General features: G+C 38.7%; 1 protein-coding gene across 11 annotated transcripts in view; it reads right to left on the bottom strand.

Annotated features, from left to right (window-relative positions):
- QTGAL (queuosine-tRNA galactosyltransferase) overlaps nucleotides 1–13,739 on the bottom strand; it is a 114,925-nt gene that overhangs the window by 4,284 nt on the left and 96,902 nt on the right. For all 11 annotated transcript variants that reach the window (XM_090121698.1, XM_090121696.1, XM_090121699.1 and 8 more), the window contains 3 exons: nucleotides 12,981–13,116; nucleotides 5,290–5,358; nucleotides 3,171–3,245 (listed from right to left, as the gene is read on the bottom strand). In XM_090121698.1, the coding sequence (XP_089977824.1) occupies nucleotides 3,171–3,245; nucleotides 5,290–5,358; nucleotides 12,981–13,116 (280 nt within the window). The remainder of the gene's footprint in view (nucleotides 1–3,170; nucleotides 3,246–5,289; nucleotides 5,359–12,980; nucleotides 13,117–13,739) is intronic.

Raw genomic sequence — 13,739 nt, 5'->3', positions numbered from 1 at the left:
CACAGGATTTCAGCTACAGCCCTTTGTGAAGCCGTTTTAAAAGCAAACCCAACAAAAATCAAATAGTATGGACTGCTTTTTCAGAGATGATTTTACATGGTAACAGAGTAATGCTGCGCTAGGGGGGAGCTGCCAGAGAAAATAAATAAGCAAACAGTGCTTGAAGTACATGGCCATCAGGGTCAGTTCCTGCAGACAACCCACTTAATAAACATATCTAATCTTCAAAATTACCCTCTTAGAGCTGCTTATAAACATGCAGGTTTTGTCTCCATCACTACTAAAAATAATCCTCGACCATGAAAGGCAAAACAAAAACCAGCAAGGCCTCAGAACACTTCTTCAGAAGGATGTTGATTAATCTATATTTGTAAATAATAAATTCGGAAGTCTGGGATGTTTACAAACTTCTTAATGACTTCTGTTTAAGCAAATCACTGGAAGGTCTCAGCAGCTAGCTCTGCCTTACATCAACTTCAACAACTCCACACAACACAGAAGCGGTTCCAGTAGGGGACTCCAGCTAGGCTGCATGTGCTGCATCCACACAGACGTTTGTCTGCACAAGAAACGTCCTTACACTCACTGGGAATCTTTCTGTTAGCAGCATGACCTGAAACACAGAGCTGGGCAAACCTACTTGCCCTTAATAGTTTGAAAATACGGACACTTCGTAACCTCTCAAACACCTGGATTTTGTTGGCCCCACACAACACCCTATGGGCAGAAGAATTTTATATTTTGGTTGTACCTGTCTTTCACATCAGCATGGGACTTAGCTCCTAACATGTTTTGCAGAGTTCCATTTGATGTATGTGAGTGAATAGAATCAGAGAGGCAGAAATAGCTATCAGAAAGTATAGATCAATTTTCATTTGATGCGGTGTTAATATTTATCTGCGTATGCATCCTACTGCACTTCTTTGTTTGAAAAACACACTGGAAGGGGAAACGGAGGGAGGTGAATAAAGAAAAGCAGCTGGGAAGGTTTGCTTTTAGCTGTTCCTTCAGATGTGGGCTGCACAGAAAGCAAGGCAAATTCGGTCTATAAATATAGCAAAGGCCAACCCGCGGCATTTTGTGGCCTGCACAATAGCAACGCAGATGAATGAAAGTTCAATACTCTGCTCTTCTCAGCCCATTTAGAAACCATTTCCTTTAGCGGTCAGACCCAGAAGTTTGAAAGCTGCTGCAGACAGGATACCTGAATATTTTAAACCACAGACATTTATCAGCTTGTTTTGTTTTGGTAGAAGACTACTTTCCATGACAAAACTACTACTGAAAAGCGTGGCCATTTCAATCCCGGCACAACCTTGCAAGTACTAAGAATGGGATTTTGTAGATTCCAACTGCCTCCACGGAGACTCATAACAGTAATTAAATCCAGCAAGTATGACAATGGCTGAAAGAGAGGTTGTAAAACTTCCTGAAGATCAGCTGCAAAACCCAGTGGAAGCAGAAAGGAGGGTCCAGCAGGCTTGGTTTGGGAGTGTGACTCAGAACGCTGCTGGATGAGACCCTCAAGTCCCTTTCTCTCTCCTGGCTTTCACACTTTCTACACTTTGGTACAGATATCTGTGCTTTGTTACGTCTGTGTCTGAGGTTTCTCAGGTAATAACAGTATATTCAGCACTACTGACAAATACTTGGTTTCAGCTCTTCGTTATAAATGTCCCTGTCCTTCTAACCTGATTCCTTGTCTTCATAACATTACAACAATAATATGGCATAATGACAGAGGAGTACTGTGAGGTTTGTATTATTAACAGTTATATTTAAAATTTACAGAGGCAAACTGTGTTGGGGGCTTCCACTACATTATTATGCAAGTTTATCCTCATCATTTTCTTGTCCCTTTGCCACTCTTGTTTTCCCAGGGTACAACACTGCTGCAACTCCTTGCATACTGACTTTTATTTACCTCTGCACCGGGGTGTTTTTGCCATCAGGTCTTATAGCACCAATGTTAGCAGTAACTGTGTATCTCAAAGTGAGATGGGCAAGGACATAACCTGCCTGCAGTTTGTACAGTCAGCCCATCTGAACGGCTGTTGGCTTTATTACATTCTCCTAGAAAGTAAACTGCTTCAAAGACACATTAGAAATAACTTCACAAGCTCTAAAAGTATTTCAAGTAGGTCAAATTCCATTTACAATTAAAAAATACTGCTTGAAAGATACAATGGCCTACAGTATTTGTTAATTAACAAGTAGGAAATGCTCAGTGGCAAATAGCAGAAAATATACTGAAATCACAGACTGCTGTCTTCAGGAAAGATGTTGTATAACAGTTTCATTGTAAGGACTTCACAAATTAGATGTGCTTTATAACAGGTTGCACAGATGTTTTGTCTAGGGACTTCCACCCACCATTATATGTAGTATGAAAAATTAAATTAGTTGTAATATCACCAGCTTATCCAACAGTTTATCAACCAACACTACACGGTAATGCCCTAAGGTACTTTCAGTCTGGCTTTACAACTTAAGTTATGATCTCAGAGTTGGCTGTAAAGTTGGGAGGGCAAAGTTAACAGCGAACTGTATGAGATGTGATTCAGCTCATTTATCTTTAAACAAATCTACAACAGTTTTAGAATATCCATGTTTCTTTGTAGCTTCAAGTTTTAGTTACTTTTAGAGACTTTTTAATTAACATTTACAATGACAGCATTGTTGCCATTTTACTTTAAATCTTTTGTGTTATCCTACTATACTGTGCTATTATTTCCAATGTAACAGCAAAATTGCTACTGGTTATCACCTTCTAGTTATGTTACCACTGTCAGCCATGGAAATGGTGTCAGAATTCACAGCGCCAAACAAAATAGTTTTCAAGGTCTAATTTAAAAAAATAAAGCCTTTGAAACTCACAGGGCTGCAATATTTTAGGAATAAACAAGACCAGGTGACCAACTATGTGTACCTCTTTGTGCGTATAATGTTGGGCAGGAACATAAAACAGATCCAAGCTCCTTTACTTAGGCTGTAATTTTTATCATTCTTAATATTACAATTCTTAATACTGCTGTTTTAAAACCCTGAAATACTCTGCACACTTTGTTAGAAGGGCCGTTCAATTGTATAGTAAAGACTTCTGGGAAAACAATTACATAGAAATTGATAATAATAAGGAGCATTTTGTACATACAGCTAAGGGTACTCACCTGCTTCACACAGATAATGAAAGGTGGAGTTGCTTCTCTGAAGTGACATATAGGAATTTTTGGTTTTGGTCTCTCCTGCAAGCAGAGCAGTCAAACAGTTAAGAAGATACGTGGGTACGTGTTTTAGTTTTAGGAGCTATTAAGCAGTAAAAAAGGAAAAGCTAATTTTAAAGACCTCATTTTAAATAGTCCACATGATCACATGTCTCCACTCACCATTTCCCCAGACACTTTAAGAACCCATTACTCTCTTACCATAACCTTTCAACATAGCTGTTTTTCTTTGAATAAAGTTATGCACTACACTACACAGAGCTTAATTAAGAGCTTTCTGCTGTTGAAAGGAGCAGCTCTCATTCCCCTCCTCCAGGTTATCTGCCTTTTTGCCCTTTCCCCAAATGATTTCCTCTTGGATTTGACAACCAGGCAGGTTGTTATAATAGCCTATCAAATACTATATATTTTTTTCTGTTTTTCTTTTGAGCTGGTTCTACCCCTTTAGTGAGCTGAATCAGCTTAATGTGCCAGCAGAGAAGTATCAAAGCAGGCACAAGGCAAGCAGCAAATACAAAAGCAGAATCCTTCCCTTTCAGTTAGAGCTGTTAAATAGCTTATGCCCAACTGAGACTTCAACGTGGCTCCAAGGCTGCAGAATTTTCTAAGGATTCACAGCAGTTTGTAGTATAATCTTATTTATGACTGATCAGGGAGAATGGCTATATGTTAGCAAGACATAAGCACAGGATCTGCAACAGAAATGCCAATAGTATTACTATTAACTAGAGGTAGTGAGTCATATTCCTGGTCAAAATCCTCAATTCTGATTGCAGCTGGGAAGCACTCTCCCAGTATAGAGTTTGATTTTATAATTAGTCTAATCACAAGCTGCATCTGAGGAGATGCTCCCTTACCCCTCCTACAGCAACCTCAGGGTAATTTTATTCACAAGATAACATGCTGGAAAACTTCTTTTGAGGGTTCCTTTCTGCCAGATCAGCTAACTGAATTGTCATCCTTTAGCCACAAGACTGCTAGATCCAGTATAAACAAGGCAGTGGGAGCGCGGGGCTGAGGTCAGACCACCCCTGCAGCTAGACCAGCTGAGCCATAGTGTCAGACTGCACTCCCAAGGACCTGACCCAGTGCCCAGTGAACCTGAGAGCTGTCATGTCACTGACTGAGGGACTGAATCTGGATGAAACTACTCCAGATCTTGGAGCTAATTGCTACCATTAAATTAATAGTGTAATAAAACAACTTCTTCTATGTGATTTGTTTATTGCTATCTAAATATCATTATTCCTTCTCAGTGGAATGAAGTGTTTCTGCCTACAATTTTAGGCTCGAAAGGAGCCTATCAGTTGAAGTCTTATTTAGATACAGTATGACTATAATTAATCTATAGATAAGTTACAATTTATCACTGAAATTTCCTTTTACTTAGTAGACATTAGACTTTAATCCATCATTAGTCAAATGCTACTCTCATCTAAAAGAAAAACTGTCAGAGAAGGCAATACTTTATGCCATCAGAATATATACATTTGTCTTTTTAAGCTGACTTAGTTAACGTGAGGTACTCTTGCCTGTCTGCTTCGACCTGGAAGATAACCCCTTTGGAAGAGGTTTGCTGCCATGACAATTTGTTAACAGTGGAAATACCATCTCACAAATCTTCATGTTCTTCCTTCTACTTTTCTCTTCGTTAGGACAAGAAGTTTGTGTTTGTAAGTCCTCCAACCCATCGCTCTTTGTTCTTTCTTGTGAGGTCTAGAGGCATCTCTATTAAACCCATTCCTGAAGAATCACACTTCGTGCTGGTCTCGATCTTACCTGAAACAGAACTATTCAGAGACAATTCCTCTATCACCATTACAGATGAGGTAGTCTCATTCCTGTGAGCAACACAGACAGGGATTCTGCTCTATAGTTGGCACTGTGGTATTAATCTTCAGCTATCTAGTTTCCTACACAGTCATGGCCTCCTTACCTCTAACCACTAGTCATGGTCTCCTACCAAAATGAGCTGTCATACCATATTAAAAATTTGTGATATATTCTTTCATCACATTTCTCAGAACAATTTCAGATCACAATAACGAATGCAAAAGGAACTAACCTCAGATTCTTCAAAAGTGTAGAATCCTTTTGCTATTTTCTTTTCATCAACATCACAAAATGCAGTTACCTGGAGAAAAGGAAGCAGAATTCTTTAATGCCATTCTTTGCTATCAGTGGGTATTTCACTTGGTCATCATGGTCTTGCTATGGAGATTAAAACATATTAAATCATTTCCATGTATAAGTGAGATAGGCAATGTTTGCAATTGGCTGTGAGCAGATTTCATGAACGTGAAAACAGATGCTGTATAAGAAAAAACACGTGAGATCATTAACCTCACATCCTCAGTGACAGGCTGGCCTCTTCATTGCAGCACTTCCACCAAACATTTCAGATTTGATCATACAAACCTTCCTTTTTCCGTCCAGCCCAAGCACATCACCTGCTACAAGATACAAGATACAGTGCTTCACTATTGCTATGGATGCTCTGGTAATACCAGCTTCAGTTCTCAGCCATAACACCACAAGTCTGCTGTTTATCTCTAGATTTTATCTCTGTTTTTCAGCTGAGAATTCCAGCAGATTTTGTTGCTTAAATACATATATTTACTGCTGTGTTTTTGTTATTCTTAATGTAGTTATGGAAGCATTATTTATAACCCTTGTTGCCAAATATTTCACTTTTTTTTTTTTAACTTGCATTCCCCATAAATTCACAGGCATAGTAAAGGCCTGCAATCCAAAATACACAGTGGCCTCATTTTGGAACCATTAAACCAAATGTCAGTAACATTTTGTAAGACTTTTAAAAACAAATGTAGCTATGTATTACTCTCACTTCCTTTGGATCTATTTGTATCATCTGCACAGAACTTTTACACTGAAGCAGAACGGTGAAGGTATTTAAGGTCTTGCAGAAATCAATTATTCTGGTGAAAGCTGGGTAGCAGCTTTCCTATCTTTTTAATCGTTGCATTAAAAATTGATTAACAACACTTAACATTGGGAAAATTTGAATAGCCAAACAGCTGTATATTAATTTACTAAGTTAGAGAAGCTGCAGAAGGCTGCCTGGCTTTCGGTACCTACATACATCTCTCTCCCATTCTGCTCCTTTGCATAAGATATTTTACCTAAAATGACCTCATTCTTTTTGCACAACAGGGGACACTGACGCAAGAGCACTGGTGTCCTAATGCTGAACTTCTGCATTCTTTATTGGTTCACCAACGAAGAAAAGAATGTTAAGAAAACATTAAGTTTTCACTTTGGAGCTGAAGGAGTAGCTGAATCATGTTTCAGGCCAGTAGATCCAGACTTCTGCTTTGGGTGCTCCTGATGCAGGGGTCACACTAAGGACACAGCCCATGCTTCAGACTTTATAATGGAACTAGAGAGGGAGTGCAGAGAATTACTAGGAAGCTAACAGACATCACAGAAAGTCTCTGTGGCTGATGCAGGCTGGCTTAGACAGCCCTAATCACAAACAACTTCAAGAACAAAGAACCAGCTTCCTAGGTTCTTTTTTTTGTCTCTGTGCTTGGACAAATTAATACATCTCCAACTCTGCTTTCCCCAGCCATCATTATAACTTACTGTAACTGAAAAAACAGAAGGTGTGGGCTGTAGATGAGCAAGAATTGAGCATAATAAACTTCATTGAAGATTTCTCCTGGTAAGTATCTGCACATCCAATTTTCAGTGGATTCAGCCACCTTAAATCTGGTATCTACTGTATTAGAAAGGAGGCCAGACTCCAATGGGCAAATCTTCTGACAGAATGTACACCATGTGGGTGGCCAAAATGTAAGTCAACAATTTTTCTGCCACACACTATTTTCCAATTAAAGAAAATCTGTCTGGAGACAAATTCAGGACTTGCACACAGTTGTTTATTCAAGAAGGGGAACTCAAGGCATCAGGCTTACTTGAGATATTTATGTTAAGCTATTAGGCTTACCCAAATTGCCTACTTTTCTCTTGCACTAATGGGCTCGTATCTTGCATCTCCTATGAAGTTCATCTAACCATACAGGAGCTTCTGGGGAGGAAATTATGAACTATAAAAGCTATAAGACAGTCTCCAACTTCCCCCCCCCCCCTCCTCCCAGCAAAATACCTCATCTGCAATGCAACTGACAACATGGCATCACTGAAGCTTACTGTGCCTTCAGGCCACACATCAATTTTAAGGAAATAAACAAATGGTTTTGCATTTTTGTTTTGAACAACACACACAAATCTGTACAGTCACAAAACAAACAAAAGATATTGTTGTTTTTCTCAACTAAAAATGAGAAGACAGCTATCTATTTGTGATACACAAGCTACATAATTACTATAAGTAATAGTTATAGGTTGTAACACATTAACAGTGGCGTAAAGGGAAAGGAGAAACAGCTTTTTCCTTCTTAAGAGAATATATACATGGCTCTAAAGATCAGTTATTTTCTCAAATCTAGGGGAAAAAAATTGGGGAAGGTAAAAGCATGTCTCTGGCACAGTGCAAAGGGACAGGCTTGGACTATCAGACCAAGGAATCTTCTCTATTGCATTCTCTGTCTCCTACTGCTCACACAGTCCTCCATGCATTTTAAACTTCTACTGACCTTCCTGATTCTACTATTTATAATTCTTTCACTCATACTTGTATAAAGCCTCGGAAGGACGTTAATATACATCTCTGCAAATGTTAAATCAATTTTGGCCATTCGTGTCAAAACAAAGCAAAGGAAAGCATTATAATGTAAGTTTAAATAGATACAAGTAATGACAAACAGACCAAGGGGCACACAGAGGCAGAAACATCTTCAGCAGGCCGTAAGAGGAACCACAAAGACAACAAGCAATTCTCAGTCACAGTCTGACTGATTTCAGTATCAGGATGTTGCTTTTATTTCACCCAGTTAGCATTATACCACAACAAAAGCTGCACCTCTCTCTAAATTCCCAACATGCATGTCATGTACCCATTTAAAGACACTACTCCATTAAAGACATCATCATCTTCCCTCTTTACACATAAACTTCCTGAAAACAACATTCATGCCAGGATCCAACACAAAATTAGCTTCTAAATATTGAACGTACAAAGCTCCCCCTACTACATACAAAATATAGCTGCATTTAGACATAATGCTATGGGAACCACTTGCAAGTCTCTTATTTCTCTAGGACACATAACTAGGAAAGTTATAGCAGGAATTTTTCAGGTATGCATGCCTCACAATCTATACTGACAAAATGGAAATTCAAAAAAATGCATCTTCGTGTCGGCAAACAGCAGAGAGGCCTCCCTGCCATATTTCAGCATGAAATATTATCTGTGGTCCAAAATAACGAGTGGTAAGATAGATCCTTCAGTTTAGGATGCTTTATGCTTGGACTGAACTGAAGGTTTTAAAGTCCATCTGTCTCCCTTTGCTGTGTGAGCTCTCTTTTACAGGCTTTCTATCTTGCGCTCCGCAGTAAAGATGGGTGCAATATTCTTCCCTTGATTTCTCTGAGCGCTCCCCACTTCATTCTCTCATATTGTCATTCACATACTCCAGTTAAAATGCTACAAAACTTAAGCATTTCTTGCTTTTGGGAGGTAGCATCAAGTACACAGCTATGATGGTTTTAAATGGTAAATGAGCTAGGAAAAAGAGCATACAAAATACTTTCTTGAAGCTTTCAGTTTTGCCAGTGGTGGATAAGATACAGAAATTTCATGGGCTGGATGTGTACAATACTGTTTCCATGCCACTAATTAACTGATGCTTATTTCATCCTTTCCCTCTCCTTTTCTGTTCGCTACTTGAACTATTTTCAGCGATCGGAAATGACACAAAATGTTAATGCTTAAGTTCTCTTTTTAGCTAAAGTTTGACGGAGAATAAAAGAGTGGACAAGACAGCTCAGAAACCCTCCAGGCATATGGAGTGTCCCAAAAACATTTGGTTTCCATCTTCAGCTGCAAATTATAGACAAGACGGATGTGCTTTAAACAAAAAAAGGTCTGTTCGACTTCAGTCTTGCAGAAATGCTAATACTAAACCACTGTCAACTGTGTGAATCAAGAAGGGGGCAGACAGGAAACAGAATTTCCCTAAGAATACTGAGATCCTGGTAATTAATTCATAAATAAAACCTGACTAGTTGAATAATTTTTTTTCTTGTGTTTCTGTTTAGTAAAAATACTGAACCTTGGATCTTTGCCTGAACACTTTGGAAAAAAGGCATTAATTTACTGTTCACCACACAGATGTCTAAAGGAAAAGACAGAATATAGCTGTTTTTTTTTTCTCCTTTGATACAGTCATAATTTAACTGAGACAAATAGACTAAAGTCATAATGTATTACTGAGCACAAACAAATAAAGACTGCTGCTTCCCAGCATAGCCAAAATTTTGTTTTCTGAAAAACACTGTTTGGCATGCAGCATTTCTTCCCCACACCCCAAACACTCCACAAAAAACAAGCCAGCATTAGAAATAATTGCTTTGTTTATGACACTATAAAAATCCTAGAAATGTATGTTGTTGTTCTTATTTCTTTTAGTGTATGTGCCCCACATTTCATGCCCCATTTTCATTTCCAATTTTGGAAAAAGCTCCACTGTGATTTCACATCCCAACTGAAATCAGTCTCATGACTGTTAATGAGATTCTGAATCTCAAAAGGATGCAGCAACTATGAAATAGAAGAGTGAAATTTCCACAAGTTTAAACTGACGTAAGAAACTAAATTTAGACAGTTAAATTCTACAGCTTTGGCAATCTGACTTGCATTTCAGAGTGTCTTAGAGACCTTTTAGGATCACACTGCTTTATAAAGGTCACATTCAGAACAGGATTTTCAGAGTAGAATGTGGTAACTGTACGATAATAGATTCTATTTGTAGATCATAGAATCACAGCATGGTTTGAGCTGGAAGGGAGCTTTAGCTCACCCAGCCCCAACCCCTGCCACAGACTGGCTGCTCCCCTCTTTGAGCACCTCCAAGGGCACCCTCAGCTTTCTTTGAGCAATAGTGCCAGGGCCTCTGAATAAAGGTCTTCTCCCTCACATCTGACCTAAATTTCCCATTTTTAAATCTGTCATTCCTTGTCCTGTCACAACACTCTCCAACAAAGAGTCTTCTAGGGGCTGCAAGGCCACGATGCGTTCTCTCTGGAGCCTTCTCTCCTCCAGGCTGAACACCCCCAGCTCTCAGAGCTGGAGCACCTCTCCTATGGAGACAGTCTATGTGCATCCTCATGGCCTCCTCTGGACCCACCCCAACAGCTCTATGCCCTTCTTGTGCTGGGGGCCCAGACCTGACTGCAACACTTCAGCTGGAAGTAGAGGCAACAGCGATGGCTATCTCTATTATTCTCCTTATTAACAGTATACCTGAAAGCTTACCTTTTGTTAAAATAACCTTTAAAGAGTGAGAGAGGAAAAGTATGCTACTGGTTCTTAAGGGATAGGCAAGATGAAGCAACAACTATTTTCCACCTTTACTTCTATGGGATTTTAGAGTTTAGAATAATAATTTATGAATTATATTGCAAATTTTATGAATTTATTTGTTGAAACTGCAGCAGCATAATCCTTTAAATAGAATTTGTAGAAGTGAGATGAATTGCATAGACAGCCTTTTGCCAGTGTCTAAGAACCATCAGTATATCCTTTACACTTTATTTCTAGCTGAGATGGATATTCACTTTTAGAAAAGCCATGAATAAGCCTGAACTACAACATAAAACCAGGTTTTAATCACTACAGATAATAACAATAATTTCATCAGAAATTAGGTATCTAAAGAAAAGACCCCTAATTTCACTCAGGATGACCATAAGCCACTTTCTGAAGCTACTTATTTCTGTTGATCTTTAAGAAAACCTCTGAATGTATCTGTAGATAGCATGCTGGACTCACTGGTGAAGATTTGATTATTCTATACAAGATATTAAGATCAGGCTGCAACTGTATTGTAGCAGTAGCTTTCTGCAGTACATTCATATTTGGCATGTGCACCTGCAGCTGGGTGCCACAGCCAGTAATTGATGAGTTAATGCTCTATGCAATACTTCAGTATCAAACTGAAGCATACTACAGTATGTGTAACTATAGCATTGACAGAAACAAAACAGTATTACGACCTGCAACACTGCCAAAGTGTGTTAAGTAAGGGTCAGCTGGAAAGAATATCAAAATCCAGTTAGTTAGAACCACGCTGTCAGTGCCAGCACAATAAAGAATTAAAAGTTGTTCATCACTGAAGGAGAGGCAAGCTTTGATCCTTCAGCAGCCAAACAGCACAAAACCCAATGTTTTTCTTGTCCCTTTTATCTTCTCTGCATCTTCAAATTATCACTGTGTTTGCTGAACAGGATGTGAAGTTCTGAATGAGTCACCTACAAAATGAGGTGACAAACATAACGCAGAACTACAGAGTTGTTCTGCCTCAGTGCCAACCTCTATTTAAGTTTGGTATTAAAAAAAACCCCAAGACCTAAGATGGTGAAACACTGCTACAAAAACATCATAATTCAGTTTCCCCATCACATCTCATAAATCCCTACTTGCACAGTATTAAAATAGTTTTAACTACTATCTCCTCCCTTGGAATTTATTTCCTAATTCTTATTATTTTATAGATAAAAACTTGCAATGGATGCTAGTAAATGAGAGAAATTCACAAAGTGCTTTGTTACATGCACACTGCACTGCATGACCAAGATAGCTGAACAGATCTAACAGACTGTTCTGTCCTCTTTGAGTGAGGGCAGATTGGACTGATTGGAGACAGAGCATTTAATATTATTTCATACAGTTCACCCATTACCATGTGATATCAATGACAGACTATGGTACTGCAATATTAATCTGGAAATTCAGGTTCAATTCTTGTGTGAATGCCTCCCACTACTAATTATTAATTTCAACTATGGATACATACAGATTCCTTCTTTTATTCCCCCCCGCCGTGTGTGGCCTCTGGTCAACTACATTAACCAGGTTTATGTATATGTATTTGTCATTTTGTCTTCCCATCCATATTTTTAAGAAAGGAAAACACATTTGGTAATAAAATCAATGTTCTGTGGCTTTTTATAAGAAACAGCCATTTGACATTAGACCTAAAGCCTTTATCTAAAAAAAAATTATTCCACAAAACAATATTCTATAAAAGTAAGGGATTTAAACTCAGACAAACCTCCACCCAACTGTAAGTGACCTCCACATTTTCAACTGATCATAAAAGGTACAACATGTACAGCACTACTTGCATGATCCCCGCACAGCACCCTCTTTTTCAAAAGGAGGTTACAGCCTAACTGCTTATCAAAATACAAACCAGGCTGCTCAGCATTTGACAGGGACCCATGTAGCATCCAATTAGGAACTGGGCAAACATAAATACATGTACGAGTAACCCTAGACAAGGTAGTTCAGTACTGTGCCATGCAAAGTGTTACTTGATTCACCTGGTGCACCTGGCTACTGCAAAGGTTACTTACACATCGGTACCATAAGCAATGATAGAGTGCCTATGCTACTGCTATGCTTAGTCACCAGCAAGCAGGAACAACAGTGTCTATGTTGAACTACACACAATACGCTCTAGATAATGTAATAGAGCATTTTGAAAGTAGTTCATTAGAATATTGAGAATTTTTCCCATTTATACTGGTAATATTTTATGAGAATGCTACTACAGAATGTAGGAAGAAGCAAGTGGTTTTGCACAGGTTTTACCAATCCTTAAAATATACCTTTTCCCGATTAGCTGGTGACAAACTTCTGTAGAGCTTCCTGCCTTGCTTGCCAGCATTCCAAATAGTGAATGACATCCAGGAGCTCAGGACTCTATCCTCAAGAAACTTGACTCGGTGATTCCAGATGGTTTCCCTACAGAATTAGAAAGAAATATATTGTTTATTTATACATTATATATATATATACACACACACAAACCCGATCAAAACAATTCACACAGAATACAAAAATAGTAGCAATTTCCCAGGGCCACATCTAACTGTTGGCAAAAAAAAAGGAAATTCTGTGGAAGCCCTTGGACAATAATCATTAAGACCAGAAGTCATAGCTGTCATTTTCAAGAACTTCAACATGGTAATCAAATCCAACACCGACAATTCCAACTGCCCACCAACATGTTGTTTGCCCATTGCCAAACACCAGATGAACTGCCCTATAACCCTGCAGTACATACAGACAAATTATCTCCTAATCCCAATTCTTCAACGTTCCACTTGCCTATACGTTTATTCTCCTTTCTCAATCTAAGCTTCCAATCTCACAAATTCACTACTCCAGTCTAGCCAAAATAGACGGCCCAATGCTACATGTAAAGTCCAAACACTGTGGTACTCAGCTCAAGTCTTCAGAAAGTCAGTTTTCAAAGCTCAGGATCAGTAGACAGTGGTACAACAACAAATAATTAATGAACTGCAGAAGTTGCACACAGCAAGGAAACTACCAGCCCTTACACACAACTCAGCACTTGCTAATGA

The sequence above is a fragment of the Phasianus colchicus genome, chromosome 20 (assembly GCF_987193195.1).
Source record: "Phasianus colchicus chromosome 20, bPhaCol1.hap1.1, whole genome shotgun sequence".
In the NCBI taxonomy this organism is placed as follows: Eukaryota; Metazoa; Chordata; class Aves; order Galliformes; family Phasianidae; genus Phasianus; species Phasianus colchicus.
This window is presented reverse-complemented; position numbering and strand designations above follow the sequence as displayed.